This window comes from Hemicordylus capensis, chromosome 4 (assembly GCF_027244095.1).
Source record: "Hemicordylus capensis ecotype Gifberg chromosome 4, rHemCap1.1.pri, whole genome shotgun sequence".
Lineage (NCBI taxonomy): Eukaryota > Metazoa > Chordata > Lepidosauria > Squamata > Cordylidae > Hemicordylus > Hemicordylus capensis.
This window is the reverse complement of record NC_069660.1, coordinates 50,365,904-50,384,769: the sequence shown is the minus strand read 5'-3', so window position 1 is coordinate 50,384,769 and position 18,866 is coordinate 50,365,904. Positions and strand designations below refer to the sequence as shown.

Genomic DNA, 18,866 nt, shown 5'->3' with positions numbered 1-18,866 from the left:
GACACCACTGAGGTGTCCCTATGTGTCCCTACAACTGTACCCAATTTGGTTCATATTGGTCCAAGCATTGTGAAGTTGATGGGGGGAGAGGGGAGACATACAGAGGAGAACTGGTCTTGTGGTAGCAAGCATGACTTGTCCCTGTAGCTAAGCAGGGTCTACCCTGCTTGCATGTGAATGGGGAGACTTGATGTGTGAGCACTGTAAGATATTCCCCTTAGGGGATGGAGCCGCTCTGGGAAGAGCAGAAAGTTCCAAGTTCCCTCCCTGGCAACTCCAGGATAGGGCTGAGAGAGACTCCTGCCGGCAACCTTGGAGAAACCGCTGCCAGTCTGTGTATGTAGACAATACTGAGGTAGACCATAATCCCAGGTCTAGATAATGATTCAGTATATGGCAGCTTCCTATGTTCCCAAGACACACACACACACAGAATGCCAGGTGATCTCCTTAAGGAAAGTTGGTTAAAAATTTAAAAAACAAAAACACCACCAGCCTAATGCAAACAATTCCCCATGCCAAAAATTGGAATCTCATTCTTGTAGTATATCCTGCCCCACCACTTCCATCTTTATACTTACTGGCCTATAGCAGTTTCAAAGCAACGAGGTTGAAATTAGGTTTCTACCCCCCACGCTCCATTGCCTTTAATTATCTGGGACCTGAGTGGACAAATTTGGTAAACAAAGCTATACAAATAGAGTATGCCATGTTGATTTTATGTGTTGTATAAATATCTCAAACATTTTGCCAAAAGTAGTTGAACAATTTGATTAGGCACTATATAATCAAATTTTAAGACTTTAAGTCCTGTCGATTTAAATGCAAAATAGCATGCAATTCTGGACTATGTGCCCTAATTCTTCTTTAGTGACTCACATGGAAGGTGTTCTGCTATGATTATGTACATCCGTTATTAAACCTGCCCACCTATTTAGGATAACATGCATTCATGTTATTTAAAAATGCATCATAAGATGTGCCAAACCAAGGGTAGAATTCAGGTTGCACAGGTTTCACTGTTTAGGGCATTTCTGCATCCACCCTTTGGACTGGCTTGTGTACTTGATACCAACATGCCCAATGACTGAGGTCCTTACCGTGCAACTGAAGGTGTTTATGAAACATAAAAGGCAAGAGATAATTATTGTGTCCCTTCCCATGCTCTGTTCCACCATAGAGTTTACCAGCCAATTAAAGAGATGCAATCTATCAAAGCAATGTTTTCTTGTCTCCCTACACCACAGATCAGATTTTATTGCAAGAGCCAAAGCTATGACTGACAAGGGGATTTATTTAGACAGTGGTTTCACATAATTTCATATTGCGAATTTCTTCTCGTCTTTAAAGATTTCATTTTGTCTTTTATCTATGCACATGTTAATTCCTGTGTTTTTGCCCCAGTGGGTGAGAAGGAAAGAGAAATGGGAGAGTAGCAACCTATAGAGAGCACTGTAAAGTAATGAGCAATGGGTACAGCAAGATGTCTGGTCTCACCAAAGACCTGCAGTGCAGCCTCTGTACCAACTCTTTAAAGTGTGCCATCAGTGCTGCTTATTTGCTTATGACATTTGTATCTTGCTGTTCCTCCATGGAGCTCAAGGCGGTTCTGTGCCTCTCCCCTTCTCTTACCTTCATAACAACCCTGTGAACTAGGTTAGGCTGAGAGATGGTGTCTGGCTCACAATCACCTGAAGAGTTTCATGGCCGAGTAGGGATTTGCACTTGGACTGGTCTTTCTAGTCCAAGCCTAACCACTCTAATTAGAGCACTAGTTCTTTCTTCTGCAAATTATTCCAAGAACTTCTAGATATGTCCACAAGGCAGAATCATTCAAATAAGACTGACAATTATATTTAATCTTTCAGAATATTACCTTTTTATATTAGTTCTAGAAGCTTATAATGTCATGGAAGAATTCATCCTGTAACTCCCACCCAACCCAATTTTAATTTGGTTTGTTTTAATTCATCCTGTAACTCCCACCCAACCCAATTTTAATTTGGTTTGTTTTAATTATTTTTATTCTACATTGTGTTTTATTGTGTTAATAAGTCGATATGTTGGCGATGCAATGCGCATATTAACTCCAAACTCTCAACAAAAAGACCTTTTATTGCGCAAACAAAGAAAAACTAAAAATTGGTAAACAGAAGACATTTCAGTGTGACATACCATCCTCATCTAAGTAAAACAAATGAGCACAGATGAAAATCTCTGTTTCCCAGCTGTTAAATTCCTTAGATGTGATAACACATAGTTCCCTGACTGGCAGAGAGATAATGTGCAAGGCAGAGGGAGAGATGTGGGGGGACACCTGATTCTTCTCAGAGGCTAATAAACTTCATGGCATCGGCCAGCACCTCCTGAGCATTAATTTCTCTATAAATAATAATACTTCCTTTATTTTCCTTCCTTGTAGGTTCCTTTCAATCCCTAAAATAGATATTTTAGTGGGCACCATTTGGCCTTCATGTTTAATCTTCATATGCAATGAACAGTGTTTTGTTTCATCAGCATTGGCCGATGCCATGAAGTGTATTAGCCTCTGAGAAGAACCAGGTGTTTCCCCCTCCCCCCACTCACTGAGGTGGGTCTCACGATCAATGAGACCCGCCTCCAGAGGGTTTGCGGCTAAGCCCGCTCTCCCCACAGATGAGCAGCAAGCCCTGCCTGGGTGGCCACGGAGCCGGCGTGGACTTGGGAGTTCAGGGGCTGCACGGCCCCCAGGAGTTCCAGTATGCCCTGCACAAGTGTGCAGGGCATGCTGGAGAGACCCCCGAGCCAGGAGGCTGCTTTTTAGCTTCCTGGTCGGGGGTCTACTCATGAGTTGCTGCGGCGCCGAGCTGCGCCATGGCAACACACAATCCAAAAGCCACGGTTAGCAGAGCGTTCGGCGAAGGGGAGGGGGAATTAGTGGAGTTTGCTGCCAGGAGCTGCACGGCTCCCGTGGCAGCACACAATCCACTCAAAGCAGGCGAGGCTCCCTTAGCCAACTTCTAATGGATCGTGAGAATCTCCTCACAATCTCTCTGTCACTCAGGGAGCTGTGTGTTATCACATATGAGGAATTTTACAGCTGGGAAACTGAGATTTTCATCTGTGCTCATTTGTTTTACTTAGCTGAGGGTAGTGTGTCACACCGAAACATCTTATATTTACCAACTTTTAGTTTCTTGTTTGTGCAATAAAAGGTTTTTTTGTTGAGTTTATTGTGTTAAATGTTTATTGTGTTAAATGTTATATTATTTTTACTCTTGTGAGCTGTCCTGAGCAGTATAGTATTGGAGGGGTGGGATATAAATATTTTTAATAATAATAGCAGCAACCACTATTCATATGTGCTAACAACAAATTTAGGTAGCTAAGTGCAGTTTGGAAGTGAAACTGAGCCATCGCAAAACAAGGTGGTTGTTTTTACATACTGGGGTGATATGTGTACTCCACAGGTACACAGCAGGGTATAAATTTTTATAAAAGAAAAAGAAAAATCACTACAGACTTGTGAGCTTCCAGGACCTTTTGGATAGCAGTGTGCCCGAACCGGTCCGGCGGCCATTCCAAAGAATGGCCGAACTGCCAGACCGGTCCGGCCCTGCCTGGTTCGGGTCCGGGTGGGGGGTATGCCTTTAAGGGCGGGAGGGCTTGCTTAGCCCTCCCGCCTCCTTGCCCCCGCCAGCGCCCGTATTGAACAGTATAGGGGCGCTGGAAACCAGCCGCCCCCCCCCCCGCCGCCGCCGCCGCGGCGAAATAACCCCCAAAGTCAGCCAGCCAGCCCTCCCTCCCTCCCAGCTAGCTGCCCTCCCACCCACCCACCCACCCGCTCGCTCACCCGCTCACCCGCTCGAACACTGGATAAAAAACGAGAGGAGCTCCGGCACAGAGCTCCTTTCGTTCGGAAGGCCTCCTGAAGAATGGCGGCTTGCGCGCGCGCGCATGCGCGCGCCGCAAAGTACGCCGTTCTCCGGAGGCCCGGTCTACCCGGCGGGAAAGGGCCGGGTAGACCCGGCCTCCGATCGCTGAGTAGACCGGGCCTCCGATCGCCGGAGGCCCGGTCTATCCAGCGATTGGAGGCTCGGTCTACCCGGCGGGAAAGGGCCGGGTAGACCGGGCCTCCGATCGCTGGGTAGACCAGGCCTCCGGCGATCGGAGGCCCGGTCTACTCAGCGATCGGAGGCCCGGTCTACCCGGCGCGAAAGGGCCGGGTAGACCGGGCCTCCGATCGCTGGGTAGACCGGGCCTCCGGCGATCGGAGGCCCGGTCTACTCAGCGATCGGAGGCCCGGTCTACCCGGCCCTTTCCCGCCGGGTAGACCGGGCCTCCGGAGAACGGCGTGCTTTGCGGCGCGCGCATGCGCGCGCGTGCAAGCCGCCATTCTTCAGGAGGCCTTCCGAACGAGAGGAGCTCTGTGCTGGAGCTCCTCTCGTTTTTTATCCAGTGTTCGAGCGGGTGAGCGAGCGGGTGGGTGGGTGGGTGGGAGGGCAGCTAGCTGGGAGGGAGGGAGGGCTGGCTGGCTGGCTGACCTTGGGGGTTATTTCGCCGCGGCGGCGGCGGGGGGGGGCGGCTGGTTTCCAGCGCCCCTATACTGTTCAATACGGGCGCTGGCGGGGGCAAGGAGGCGGGAGGGCTAAGCAAGCCCTCCCCGCCCTAGAAACAAGGCCCCCCTTCGGTGCCGGTCCGGACTTCTCCGGACCGTGCACATCACTACTTTTGGAGTCTGGAGGGAAGGGAGCAGTTGAGCCTGCTTCAACAGTATGCTTCTGTTTTATATCTGCTTTGTGACTTTTTGCAGAATAGTGCCATTAAAATGCAAAAAAAGAGAGAGCAATAAATATATGTTAGGGTGTCTGGTGGGGAGGAAAGTGAAGGGCTGGGTAGAGGGGGAATTGATTTGCTCAAGCTTCTTGCAGTTTTGTAAGCATCTCTGAGCAGAGGGACTTACGGTTGAGGGGATGTCCATGAGATTAATAAACTTTTCTCCCTCTACCTTGGGCCCCTAGATGTTGTTGGATTACAATTTCCAGAATCCTTAGCTGCAATGGCTTTTGCTTGGGGATTATGGGAGCTGTAGTCCAACAACATCTGGGGGCCCAATGTTAAGAAACCCTGCTATAGAGGGATGTTTCAAAAGGGGATGTCCCCTTTCCTTTCCTCCCTTCATGAAACATCCTTGTATAGTGTAGGGAGGACAGTTTTTTAATCTCAATTTTTCCCCATTCTCCAGCCCCTCCCCTGCCTATTATATAATAATAAAATGCTTAGGTTCTGGGCTGGCAACCACCCTTAAACCTGATGAACTAATGCTATATTGGACAGCACAGAAAGGCCTCAAAGAGGGCAGATGAATTAGTTCTTTACCGGTCTCACCTTCTGAACACCCCATCCACACAAAAACCTGAACAGCACTACTAGGCTCGATAGGGAGGTTGAACTTCCATATTTGTGTCTTAATTATGACAGATGAAATGCCACTAACATTTGCATTCATTTCCTTTTGGATAAAGAACAAACATTTTTTCTAAAGCCATGGAATACAGATTATAACTCAAATCGACTGTGAATTTGTTTTGCTTTTGATTTGTTGTAGTTAGTAATCAGATCCAATTTACTGTGGCCAAGAGTCATCCTTTTATCATTTCTATGTATGCTGCTATTGTTTTCCATTGCCGCATCATCAGAGAGGCCATAGGAGCCAGGAATTGTGGTTGTCATCTCACTAGTTGTTAGGTTAATAGGCTTGTTAATAAGATCTGGTTTGCTGTATTTATGAGTTACTGGTTTCTCATCCTTCTGAATTTTGCTTCCATCTTCCATTGGTTGACCAGTATACGAGAACTTGCTGCTTCTCGTCCCAATATTCTCAGGCATAAAGTGAGAATAATTTCTTATGTTGTCACCTAATATTGGTGAAGATACTGACAGCAAAGATGTCTTAAGTCTCAGTAGATTAGAAGCATCATTGGCTGGAGACTTTGACTGAGCGAATACGCTGCAACTTGAGTCTAGCTGCTGCCTAGGCTGGTAATTCAAGTCACTAATCCGCAGTAAGCCTGAAATGTTCTCTCTTGTTTCACTAGGATCCAATCCTTTCTTTTCACCAAGTACATTAGAGGTTAACTGGTTCAAATATGGGGATCTCTTTATGCTTCCTATGCTTGAGTTGGAAACGCTACTTGAAGGGCTTGTGTTTTCATTCTCACTCATTTGAGCATGCTTGAAAACTGGCTCCATTTTTTGAAATATTCTCCGAGGAGAGGGTATGGATCTCTCAGCACTGGGGATATTGAGTTTATTCACAGATCTAGATTCTGCATATATGCATCGGAACTCTTTGTCAAAATCCTCCACAATTTTGCCTTTGAAGTGTGTCACCAGACCAGTGTGGACTTGGCTACATAGCCATGTAAAACTGAAAGGAAAAGATCCAAAGACATGAATGAATATACTGTATTAAAATCACTCTAATTTCAAACATGTATAATCTTTCGACATTTTTATACTGCCTGATATTTACATCTCTAGGCAGTGTACAAAATGTAAAATATTAAAAAGTTACACAGCTTAAAAGTTCACAAACAATAAAAAAAATCATAAAACAAATTACTAAAAATTAATGGAATTAATTGGAAGATAATTGAACAGTATATTCAGCCACCTGTGTTATTTCTGTGCACATGCCACTGAAAATAATGGTTGGAGCACTTTGAAGATCAGCATTTCAGGATGAGATCACAAGCAGGACATTATGTTCATTAGGCGATAACTGAAGCTATTACTTGAACATGCAAAGAAGCAGGTCAGTTGTAATAGATTATTCTCTCCAACATCCTCATAACAAAAGTGAGGAACAAGAGGTAGCCAGTCTAGCTATTAGCATTGTAGGCATATATTCAGTAACTTCAAGCAGACCTCATAGGAACATAGGAAACTGCCATATACTGAGTCAGACCATTGGTCCATCTAGATCAGTATTGTCTTCAGACTGGCAGCAACTTCTCCAAGGTTGCAGGCAGGAATCTCTCTCAGCCCTATCTTGGAGAAGCCAGGGAGGGAACTTGAAACCTTCTGCTCTTCCCAGAGCGGCTTCATCCCCTGAGGGGAATATCTTGCAGTGCTCACACATCAAGTCTCCCATTCATATGCAACCAGGGCAGACCCTGCTTAGCTATGGGGACAAGTCATGCTTGCTACCACAAGACCAGCTCTCCTCTCCTAAAGGTCATCTGTTCCCAGCAACACCCAAGATTTCCTAGGTTTATCTTTTCTGTAGTACTGTACATTAAAGTGGCTGTCAACTTGCTTTGCTCCCTACAGAGAGAGCTCCTCCAGATGGCAATAAACTGCAGGATGTGCAAAGCTTTAGCACAAGTTCCATACAAACGCTCTAGCAGGCTTCCCCACTCCCTTCTAGCATGGTCTTATTTTCTGTATACATACAAAGTAGGGACCTTGTGTGATTGTTGCAGCACTACCTGCAAAATTTCATAGAACACATTATTAAAAATTAATGGAATTAATTTTTCATGCTAGAAGGGACTGGGGGAAGAGGTGGGCTCTTCTTGGGATGCAAGAGCTGGCCAGCAGCTGGTGCTGTGAAAACTGCATGATGTCCCTGCTTAGCATGTGTATGGAGAAAAAGATCACGTGTGGAACTTGCATGAATGCTTTGCATATCCCACAGTTTACTACCGTCTGAACGAGCCCACAGAAAACAAACAGGAAGACCACCCTACCACTAGGTGACTTAAGATAGCACGACCTAGGCAGCACATTTGGGGACTAGGACACACTAAGAAGTAAGGAGGAATGAATAAACCAAAAATGCCCAATGGGTGGCACCAGAGGTCAGAGCTCCTCTATCATTGTGCAGAAGAGGAAATTTCAGTAGGAGCAGATTTTCTGATCCCTGCATGACATTACACCTTCCCAAATTCTCTCTCCTACAGAGTTTCTTATTTGATGGACTACCTCACCCTACATAAAGCTGACAAATGTGCAACACAGTCTTTTGGGTTGTGGCATCCCTCCTTTGAGTGTCTGCCTGGCTTTTCACCACCTAGTGAAAACTTTTGTTTCAACAAGCTTTAAATAAGAGATTATATACTCCACTGTGTGGTTGTACTGCTGAACTGTACTGACTTACTGCTGATTAGTAATTGCTTATTTAATTGTTATATAATCTCGCTATATAATTCTCTAAGGCATACCCGTGGCTAATCCTGTGTGTGGCAGCTCTCGCGAGAGTTCGCGAGCAGAAGCACCGTGGTGATTGGGCAGTGGAGATTCCATATGCAGATAGGGAGTAGGAGCCTGTGATGGTTAAGGTCAGTTGAAATGCAACTCTTACTGGTCAGAAGATATTCTTGATTGTAGAGGAGGGGAATATCTATATATAAAAGGATAGTGGGCAGGGGTCTACGAAGAGGGGAGTCATGAGGGAGGAAAGATCCCTTTCAGGAGGAGGCTGTCATTGTGTGAATTAGATGAGGAAACAAGATGAACAAGATCTGTTAACTCAGGAAGGGAGAAAGAGAGAGAAAAAGAAGGGAATGGAAGAAAGACAGAGGGGGAAAGTGAGTGGAGAAGAGAGAGAGTGAAAAAGAAGAGAAGAGAAAAAGGAGGAAGGCAAGGGACGGGCCCAAGCCTGTCAGCGGCCTGAGGGGAACGAGCAGCCATGGTGGTGCCTACTGGCAGTAAGGAAGGGCCCAATCAACCACTGCTGCTGTTTGGGGCTACTGAGGCTATTGACGGAGGCAGGCAGGCAAGGTGCGGGCCTGGGCCCATCAGCAGCCTGATGGGAACAAATGGCCGTGGCAGTGGCAGCGAGGAAGGGCTCGGTCAACCGCTGCTGCTGTTACTCCTGTGGGGAGGAGCAGGAGCAAGGCTCGGGTGAGGGTGGAGAGGTCTCTGGGGATAGTGGGGCTGCAGCTTGGCCAATAGGTGCCAGCAATGCTGCAGCCTAGACCAAGGGGAGTGAGGGGGATGGAATCAACCAGATGGAGGAGGAGGAGCAGGAGTTTGGCTCAGATGAGGATGGAGAGATCTCTGAGTTGAGGGAGTCTGTGGCAGGGGGTGAGGGGAGCAATCAAGTACTAGCATGCAGATGCTCTGCATGGGTTAAGCTAGTATGTTTTTATTTTATTATACAGTTTGACTGTGGGCCTCCTTGGGAGGTTTCTTAGGGCTGAAAGGAGAGAGATAAATAACTTGATAAATAAATACTTTGTCATCTCTTATATAATCATCTCCCTACGGCTGAATAAGGAAAGGAGTAAAAGGAAACCCCCATCAGGGCTTGAAAATCTAGAATAGGTGAAGAAATGCAACTAATCCTAGGAACTTTGGAATTCTGGAGGGATGGGACAATAAAACGTTGTGGGCAGGGGCGTAACTATAATAGGGCAAGAGGAGACAGTTGTCTGGGGGCTCCTCTGCCTTGGGGGGGGGCCCAGAGGCAAGTCACATGACTGACTCCCCCAGCCGCGCACCCGCCCAGGCTTCCTTCAGTTGTATTCATCCTCCAAAACTGATGTGAATGTTAAGACCTGGAGCTACCAGAACAGCATGTCTTTCTCTAGTACCATTAAATTATTTCCATCATCCACAATTTACAAAACCTTTTTAAAAATAATTCAGGATGATGTTCTATTGTGGCTCATAGGATATAGATATAGATATATCTCCTACACCCCTGATACACACACACACACACACACACACACACTTTTTACTATGCCTTTTGTTACCACTATTCAGCCTCATTTAAGATTTCTTTACTTTATGAGCTGAACTTCAGTGAAGGGGGGGGGCATTATAAAATCTTGTGTCTGGGCCCACTCCAACCTTGCTACGCCCCTGGTTGTGGGTGCCTAATGCTGGCCTATGAATAAAGTATTTTGTCCCTATGCCCTTGACAGTAAAATGTCTGACTACCAAGTCACCCAAGGTCAATATTATAATTCTTCCTGTTGAAAGTTGCAAGGGAAAAATGTCTTGACTTGAACAGAACCGTGTATGCTTTGAGATGGCTTCAAAATATGTGAAAATTCTGTGGGTTGTAAAGGACAGAAGAAGAGTCATCAGGAGATTGTAAATGTTTAGGAAGCACATGTGGATTGTCTAAGTAGAAGAAAGAGAGAGCGCATGGTATAATCCAAGGAAATACAGTTGGTTATACTTAAAACAAAGTAGGGCTATTTCCACATAATGGCAAAGCCAACGGCAGGGCGTGGCAGAATAATTAAGGCATGCAGCTACAAAGGAAGGATGTGAAAGCAGACAATGAAATTAAGGTGTAGTAAGGGCATCAGGAAGGAAGAGGGCAAGAAATGGGGGAAATGTGTCATCTTAATTGTAAACCGCCCTGAGCCATTTCGGAAGGGCGGTATATAAATCAAATCAAATAAATAAATAATCTGTGCAATTTAGAAATTTCTTATCTGAATCTTGGAGGCAAGCGTGATCCTATGCATACTATTTAGCCACTGGGTGACCTTGGGTTAGAGCAGGGATGTCAAACTGTGGCCCTTCTGCAGATGTTGGCCTACAACTCCCATCATCCCTGGCTATTGGCCACTGTGGGGATTATTGTAGTCCAAAAACAGCTGGAGGGCCACAGTTTGACATCCCTAGGTTAGAGTCACTCGCGTAACCTAACCTAACCTAACCTAACCTAACCTAACCTAACCTACCTCACAGAGTTCTTAAGTGAAGGGCAGGTGAGGGGGTGGGTACAAGTGTATGCTAACCGAAGATCCTTGGAGAAAGGATAAGATAAAGAGGTAAAGGTAAAGGCATGCCGTCAAGCTGACTCCTGGTGACCGCAGAGCCATGTGGTTTTCTAAAGTTGTAGTAAAATCCAAATGAATTCAATGTGATTTACTCCCAAGGAAGTGTCCCTAGGATTGCAGCCTTAGATTGAATTCACAAGAGATACTTACAGTGTAATCCTAAACATGTTTACTCAGAAGCAAGTCTTGTGGAGTTCAATGGGGCTTATTTGAAAGCGTGCTAATGACTGCAGCCTTAAATTAATTTTTGTAAATTGACATGTTTTTAAATTTTTAAAATTTTCATGCACTTACAAATAGCATACCCACAGTTTACTAGCTCAAGAGAAGCCCGGTTCTATATTTGCTCCCAGATGCGACATTTCTCTGAGGCAAAATTAGAATCAGACTATTGATTATGCCTATTTTTCTGCTATAGTGAACAAAAGTGGTATTAAAATTTCTGCATCTGCCACATCACATCCATTAAATAGCCACAAAGAATAATTCAAACTAGCTGGGCTGGGCACAGGGCCTCTGCACCTCTAGCCGCTGCCTCCCCCCCACCTGTCCGCCACTGCCGTTTCCCCTGTCTCTGTTATTTTATCCCCCACTCTCACCCCTGCGTGCCCAGCTTCTTCCTTCCCCTGCCCGCTGGCCCGCCCACCATCACCATCTTCTTCCCCAGTCGCCATCACCACCGTTTTGCCTGCCCATCCCCCGCCATTTTGCCCGCCTGCACCACCATTTTGTCCTCCTGCTCGTCCTGCTGCCGGCCGCCCACCTGCCCACCAGCAGCCGTTTTCTTCGGCCACTGCTACCGCCACCATTTCCCCCTCTCCCACCCGTCTCATGGCTAGCCTATCCAGCAGCTCTCCAAACTCTCGCGAGAGCTGCCACACATGGGATTAGCCATGGGTATGCCTTAAAGAATTAAATATATAGATTCAAAATGGCTGTTTCCTATGTTAGATAGCTCATAACTACTATATATTCACATTAAAAACAAACAAACCCACATGTACACACATTAGACATACAAACATTTTCTTAGCATTACATATGAAAGTGTCCTTAGATGCATCGGTTCATAATATCTCACCTGTAAGTTCCAGCAAGAACTTGTTCACAATCTATCAGCACAAATTTCTCAAGAGCTTGTCCTGTAAACTTCTTACCAGCTTTACTGTAGTATGTGTCTCCACTCACACAGCGTATGCGCATATTCTGAATTGGAAAGAAGAAAACATGATGAAGATAAAAAAAAGTCAAGATAGGCACCTTTTCCTTTCTGTATGAAGTGTATGTATGAATAAATTAGCATTCAGTTTGGGATTGGCTATTGTAATATATACCTAAATCAACACTGTATGTTAATAAGGAAACGTTTCTATACAACCCAGTACTGATGGTACGTTACCCATCCAGATTAAATATGTAGGGTAAAATATATCTGCTAGAGATGTGCCGGAGTAGAAGGCAATTTGCTTCACATTAAGATTAAGTACCCTAAGATTATAGAACGTTGGAACTCATTTCTGGGACATGTCAAAGCTACTGCTGGGTGTAACATACCATTTTACTCACTCCTGGACCTATTTGGACATTTGAAAAATATAGTAGCTGTGAGAGTGGAATATCTGTTCCACACTCTAACAAGTATAGTATGGCCTGGGAAAAGAGAGCAAAACAGACAATTTATTAAAAAATGGAAACTGAGTGATAGATCTTAGTCTGATTCCCAAAGTCAGTACTTATGTTCTCTAACTCCTGAAGAAAGTGAAGAAGAAAAAAGCTATTAATAGGACTAAATTCGATGTGACAACATCAGATCCATTTGTTTAAACTCAAATCTGCCCCCCAAATATTTCAAGCAGTGAGTGCTTGTGTGTGTGTGTGTATAAAGTAAGAGGGATGCATAAATGAGGGGTGATATCTATGTGCCTGCCATCTTTCCTCACACTCTGCCCCCTGAGGCACTTTTCTCCTCAGCCAAGCTCCACTGTCAGAACTGAGCTCAGCTGCAGGAAACACACTTGAGGGGAGGAGCTAAGAGAAGGTAAGCTGTGAACACAGGAAAGGTTCAGACTCTCCCCCTTTACTCTGAAAATTGGATCCCCACCCCATTCTTCATTATATGTGATTGAGGCAGATTTGGACTGAAACAAAATGAGCGTGCTTCCATTATGCTCAGGGGTGTAGCTAGGGGAGAGGGGGCCCGTGTTTGCCCCTCTCCCCAGCGGCCCCTCAAAATGAGGGAGATAATGAAGAAAATAGGGAGGGTGGAGCTGGGGGCCCGGGTTCTTTGAACCCATCCGCTCAATTATAGCTACGCCCCGATACAGAGCTTTTCATCTCCCGTTCCCCCACAAATAAATAACATACATGCAGGAGCCAAAATGGAACGAACCATGGTGATAATAGGGGACTGTAACACTTTGCTGCCACTGATTCCCAATTCCCCCCATAGGTGTCATTTTACAAGGAAACAAAGCTCCCACTGGTACCAAATGAAACTTTCCCCCTTTAAATTAGCACCCATGTGTGGGAGGGAGAATTGGATTGGGACCACCACAGTGGGGGCAAGATGATACAGCTCTTCTGTCTCTGAATCAGATTGCCCCCCCCCTTCAGTGCAGATGTTATTTACAAAAGAAAATAGACCTGGTCCACTTCCAATGACGTTTTTAACACCCCATGTGGTTTGGCTCTAAGGATTTGTTGAGGCCTTGATCATTTTTCTTTGGATCTAAGAGACAGCCTAAAAATTTAGGAGGCAGACAATGGACACTAGTTAAAATTTAAGAAGAGTTTGTGATGGACCTTGTGGGTACATGAACTTCTATTTATCCCCTTTACACTTAGAACAGAAACATATTTGCCTGGGATAAATAAATAAATATTTTATTAAATAACTATGTCTCTGAATATGCTAGTCTATGCACCATGGTTAAATTTCTAGGTGGTATGGCTCCTTGGCTCCTGGGATTTTTCAAGCCCTGGATCAGTTTGTACACACAAATTCAATGTTCATTTACAGCAACTGAAGACTTTATGTGTGACAGCCAGAACAGAACAAACTCTCAGAGCATGTTACCAAACTCTCATGTTACCATAAAGGTAGCTCGCAAATTATGCTGTGTGTTGCTGAGCAATATATAGGTATTTCTGAATTAGCCCAAGTGGCATAGTGAAGGCATATCTGGCCCATGTCTGGTCCCCGCCAACCCAGCAGCCCCCGCCTGGCGCCACTTCTCTCCTTCCTGTGTGGGCACGGCAGCTTCCCTGACCAAGTAGCCTGGATTAAGCTGCCCTTTCTCCACCGTTCGTGGCCATCGCACATACGTGGGGCTCAGCGGAGTGGTGGGGACAGAGCAGCCTACCCCAGGCTGCTCGGTCAGGAGGAAGGCTGCTGCCAGGTGCTCACAGTGGCAGCGTGGAGAGAAAGGGTGTCATGCAGGGGAGGAGCACCGCCAGGTGCTTGTCATGGAGACCCCAGAAAGAGCTGCAGGCAGCCCTGGCGGCAGCTGCACACGGGTTCTTTGGACCCATGTGCAGTGTACACAGTTACAGTGCCGCCCCTGAAGATTGCCACTTTTTTTGCTGTCAGGGCTCCTTTGCATTCAACAGCTGCATGATCGGCAGAAACAAGTGAAGTCTTCCTTGTTCAGGGTTCAAAAAAGTACAAATAAAAGGTTATATCTGTGCCATGAACTGACAGTAATTTACAGTTTACTCTCATACACCTGTAGTGAACACAGAGCTAATCACTAATTGAACAGCTTTTCAGGACAATGAGAAGGGTAAAAAAAAAAGAGAGCTATAAAAGTGTGTTTTCTTTTTCATATTCATATGTTTCATCCCAGGTTATTTTAACATTGCCCTGAATTTACCAAAAACAAACAAACCAAAAAACCACCAACTGGAAACATACTGGGAAATCATCCGTAGTGAGGCCCATTTTTTTGCACATCTCTGCAAAGTCTTTCAGATGCTTCTCATCAAGGATCAAGTAAACAGGAACACGTCGTTTGCTTGATGCCTCCATCAGATCACAGAGTATCTCCAGATCTGTAAAGAGATCCATCACAATTGCGATCACCTGCACAGGGTGGGGGAAACCACATAACATTTTTAAAATACCAGCAGTGGATTTGCTGTTAAAACATGTTTCCAAAAATATAGCAAGGAATTCCAGAAACTCTGCATGTTATTTGGCTTGCTTAAAGAAAATTGAAGTAAATAAAGTGAGGCAGAGGCCAATTTTAGGAATAATAATAATAATAATAATAATAATAAATAAATAAATAAATAAATAAATAAATAAATAAATAAATAAATAAATAAATAAAAATTCAATTTCTATACCGCCCTTCCAAAATGGCTCAGGGAGGTTTACAACAGAATAAAAACAAGTCTATGTTTTTATATTTATAAATAAACAATTTATTTATAATAAATAAATAAGATGGCTCCCTGTCCCCAAAGGGCTCACAGTCTAAAAAGAAACATCTGATAGACACCAGCAACAGTCACTGGAAGTACTGTGCTGGGGGTGGACAGGGCCAGTTACTCTCCCCCTGCTAAATAAAAGAGAATCACCACGTTAAAAGGTGCCTCTTTGCCAAGTTAGCAATATGACTTTGAAGCCATCTTTCTTAGGTTGTTACCACACAAACCCTCTGGAATTGTTATCCTTTGTTCACACAATTTTTACATTGAATCCAGATGCTGATGCTGATAAATAATTTCATCTCAGTATTTCCTCTGTAGTCCTCCCGTGCTTAAGACTTGATTCACTTCTCTCTCAGCCTAACCTACTTCACAGGGTTGTTGTGAAAGAGAAACTCAAGTATGTAGTACAACGCTCTGGGCTCCTTGGAGGAAAAGCGGGATATAAATGTAAAATAATAATAATAATAATAATAATAATAATAATAATAATAAATGATGTTATGAGGACTTTGGAATAAAATGCAATTCCAGTGCCAGCCTGTTCAGGGTAGACTAGTAAAGTGCTTTTGAAACTTTTAAGAGCTACTCTGTCTTTAATTAAACCTCCTTATTCCCAGGTGCTGCCAATTTTATTGTTTCCTTTTCAAGGTGGGTGGGGATTAGAGATGAACTGCCCCTCAGTTAAGCCCTCTTCACGTGTGCTTCAGATTGTGAACCAGGTACAGCATTCACCATGATCTGAAGTATGTCTAAACATGGCTACAATTAACTGTTGTTCCCCACATGGGGGTGGTGTCAGCAATGGTGGTGTTTGTTTACTGCAGTGATTCCCAACCTGGGTTCCTCCAGATGTTGCTGTATTATAACCTCCAGCACCCCCAGCCACAATAAATTCAGCAACATCTGGAGGAACCCAGGTTGGGACCCCCTGGTTTCCTGGTTTCCTTCATCTTTTAAAATAGTTAAATATGGAAGAATTAAAGGTTTGTGTGCTCATTTATGGTCTTTTGTAGCATGAGAAGCTGCCCTAAGAGTAGAGTTGCCATGCCCCCCCCCCCCCACATTCTGGGTTTTGCCTGAATTTTAAGCATATCACCCAGATTACTTAGTCCACCCAGATTCGCCCAGATTTCAGCTTTCATTTTTTTAAAAGATAAATAATAGCCCTTGTAGAAGTGGAGTTATGGAGCAAAACTGCAGTCACTATTCTGCTCAAAAATTATTTTCAAGCCAATTTACATAATATGCAAATTAGGCACCCAGATTTGGAAAGCCAGAATATGGCAACCCTACCTAAGAGTTTCATATAACATCGATTTCACCGGGTGTGCCTTTTTCCATCACAGTGCTACAGTAATGAGAAAAGCCATGGGGCAATATTATATGATCTCCAGAGGTTGTAACAAATTTTAATTCTAGTGCAATAAGCATTTTGTCAATGCACTTAATGCATAAAGAAAATAAAAGTATTTCAAAAATTGTGAGAGCCCCCATTTTATAGTTGCTTCTCTTTGAGTTGCCCATATCATAGGAAAGGAAAGATTGTGCCGTTGAGTCGGTGTCGACTCCTGGTGACCACAGAGCCATGTGGTTTTCTTGGTAGAATACAGGAGTGGTTTACTATTGCCTTTCTCCCGCGCAATATGAGATTATGCCTTTGTATTGTCGCTGAAGTAAGCATCCACCTCCAGCACCTTCCTATATCACTGCTGCCCGATATAGGTGACTACAAATATATATTTATTAGAAACAGTCTGGAAAGCGCACTGGCGGGGATTCGAACTAACAGCCTCTTGCTCCCTAGGCAAACTGCTTCCCCACTGTGCCACCTCAGCAAATGCCCATATCATACTCAAGCATATTTGCTCCACAGTTGTGAAATTTACTCTGTTAGGTAGCACTGACTTTACTACAAAACCTAACAATTTATGTATAGATCAGATTGTGCAGCAAGATATATTTATGGCATTTGGACTTCCCACAGTAGAATGGCCCCAAGAATACTGATGCTGACCATATCTGCTGTAACCTTTTACAGCATAATGAATTCTACAATACTGAGCTATCAAAGCTCAAAGCCTGCAGTGTAACTCTTTACTTTTGCTACTTTCACTGTTTACAACTTTCACTAAATACAAAACTCACACAATAAAAATATACTAAGAATAAATCTATTATATAAAATTGTACACAGTATAACATTATAAAAATAGGAACCATTTATATATCTGTATTTCCAGTGTAACTCAAGAATCCTGTTGAGCAGCCTTGTCTCCCCACTTTTAGATTAAAGCATTGTCTCATCTTAAACCAAAGGTTTTGATACTAGCAAGTGCTCTACTTACTGTCTTAGCCTTGCTTATTAGAGACCGAAGTATTTCTTTAACGTTGTTTGTCTTGTCTCTTTGGAAATACAAGCTGACTTCTGTTTGGTCAAACACTCTGACAGGGGGCATCACCGGCCAACCCAGTTCCAATTGGGGAGGATCAATGTCCGACATCAATGGGAAGTAGGTTCCAGATGTGACTCCAGAGAGGAGAGAAGCCCTGTCCATACTATCCTCTCTTGTGAGCCCTGCCTCTCGCCCCTTAACTGGAGACTCTGCAATGCTTTGGCTGTATTGGCTCATGTAATCCATATCTAACGAGGAAAGAAATGGCAGCTCTTTTTCTTCAGTAACGGCTCGCAGATAGCCAGCTTCTCCCTGTTCCAGAAAAGCATCTACAGCCAGCCTGGCAGTCTCACTGTGCTGCAGCAATGAGGGGCTGACTTCCTTCCGCCATGGTTTTTTCAAATCCTCTAAACGACTTCTAAGTTGTCCAGTGGACCCTTGGGAGTTCACATAACCCTTGTGAAGCCAGGCCATTGTATCTGTTGTTGGATAGCCAAACATGATACCAGTTGGTGTCGCCTCTCCTGAGGGAAATTATCAGTCCGTGCTTTCTCTCTTTTTGTTAACTTTCGTCTTTGTGACTGTTACCCAGAATCCAAGCTCTTCTACAGTGAAGATCCACAGAAGATACCGAGTCCCCGTGAGCTGTTATCTTTATCCTCAATCTCTTTTCAATATCAGTTCCTTCCTGGAAGAAAGCTGGCTTCTGAAAAACTTTCCAGGTTGTTCAATTTGTCTGTAGCAGCAGAAACTGTTACTCAAAATTCTGGTTTTCGATGTCTGTCTTGACGTTCCCTTCCTCATGGAAATGCAGAGAAGGATTTTTCCATCTTCTTAAGCAGTAGCTGCTTTTAGACACACTTCCTCAAGCAATGAGACTCAGTTAAGTTCCCGCCCTTACTAACCCTAAACCAGTTTATCTCTTGTAGTCAAGGCCCAGGAACCTGTTTTGTCAGTTCTCATGCCTGGAGAGGAAATGTGAATGTTGAAATCTGTGCTAAGGTCAATGTGGATTAATGTGATGATTGTACTGTACACAAATGACACAACCATGTAATAACACTGAGCCAGTCTGGAAATGGGGAAGTAGACTGCCATGCATTCCATAGCACACATTCCCCCTACTCACTGTAAAGAAAGGATGAACACCTGTGCTACAGATTGTCAAATTGCTATAATTCAGGGTAGGACAGTAGTTATTTAGAATCTCCAATGAAAACATGTGCTTGTGTAGCAGTAGGAATGTTAA

The 18,866-nt window shown here is 44.3% G+C and overlaps 1 protein-coding gene across 1 annotated transcript; it reads right to left on the bottom strand.

The window, feature by feature from the left end:
- Nucleotides 1–5,413: 5,413 nt before the first annotated feature.
- Nucleotides 5,414–18,118, bottom strand: FAM83C (family with sequence similarity 83 member C). The gene is made up of 4 exons (XM_053243658.1): nucleotides 17,570–18,118; nucleotides 14,704–14,871; nucleotides 11,872–11,996; nucleotides 5,414–6,409 (listed from the first exon to the last, which is right to left on the bottom strand). The coding sequence occupies exons 1-4, from the start codon at nucleotides 18,116–18,118 to the stop codon at nucleotides 5,539–5,541; spliced, it is 1,713 nt and encodes a 570-aa protein (XP_053099633.1). The 3' UTR covers nucleotides 5,414–5,538.
- Nucleotides 18,119–18,866: the final 748 nt, after the last annotated feature.

What these genes read in the sequence shown, in the direction of transcription:
- FAM83C (XM_053243658.1), bottom strand. Translation starts at nt 18,118, where the DNA reads ATGTTTGGCTATCCAACAACAGATACAATGGCCTGGCTTCACAAGGGT. An exon ending in TAATAAGCAAGGCTAAGACA is followed by an intron (nt 14,872 to 17,569) that starts GTAAGTAGAGCA and finishes CACCCTGTGCAG; the next exon opens with GTGATCGCAATTGTGATGGA. An exon ending in TCACTACGGATGATTTCCCA is followed by an intron (nt 11,997 to 14,703) that starts GTATGTTTCCAG and finishes TTTCCAATTCAG; the next exon opens with AATATGCGCATACGCTGTGT.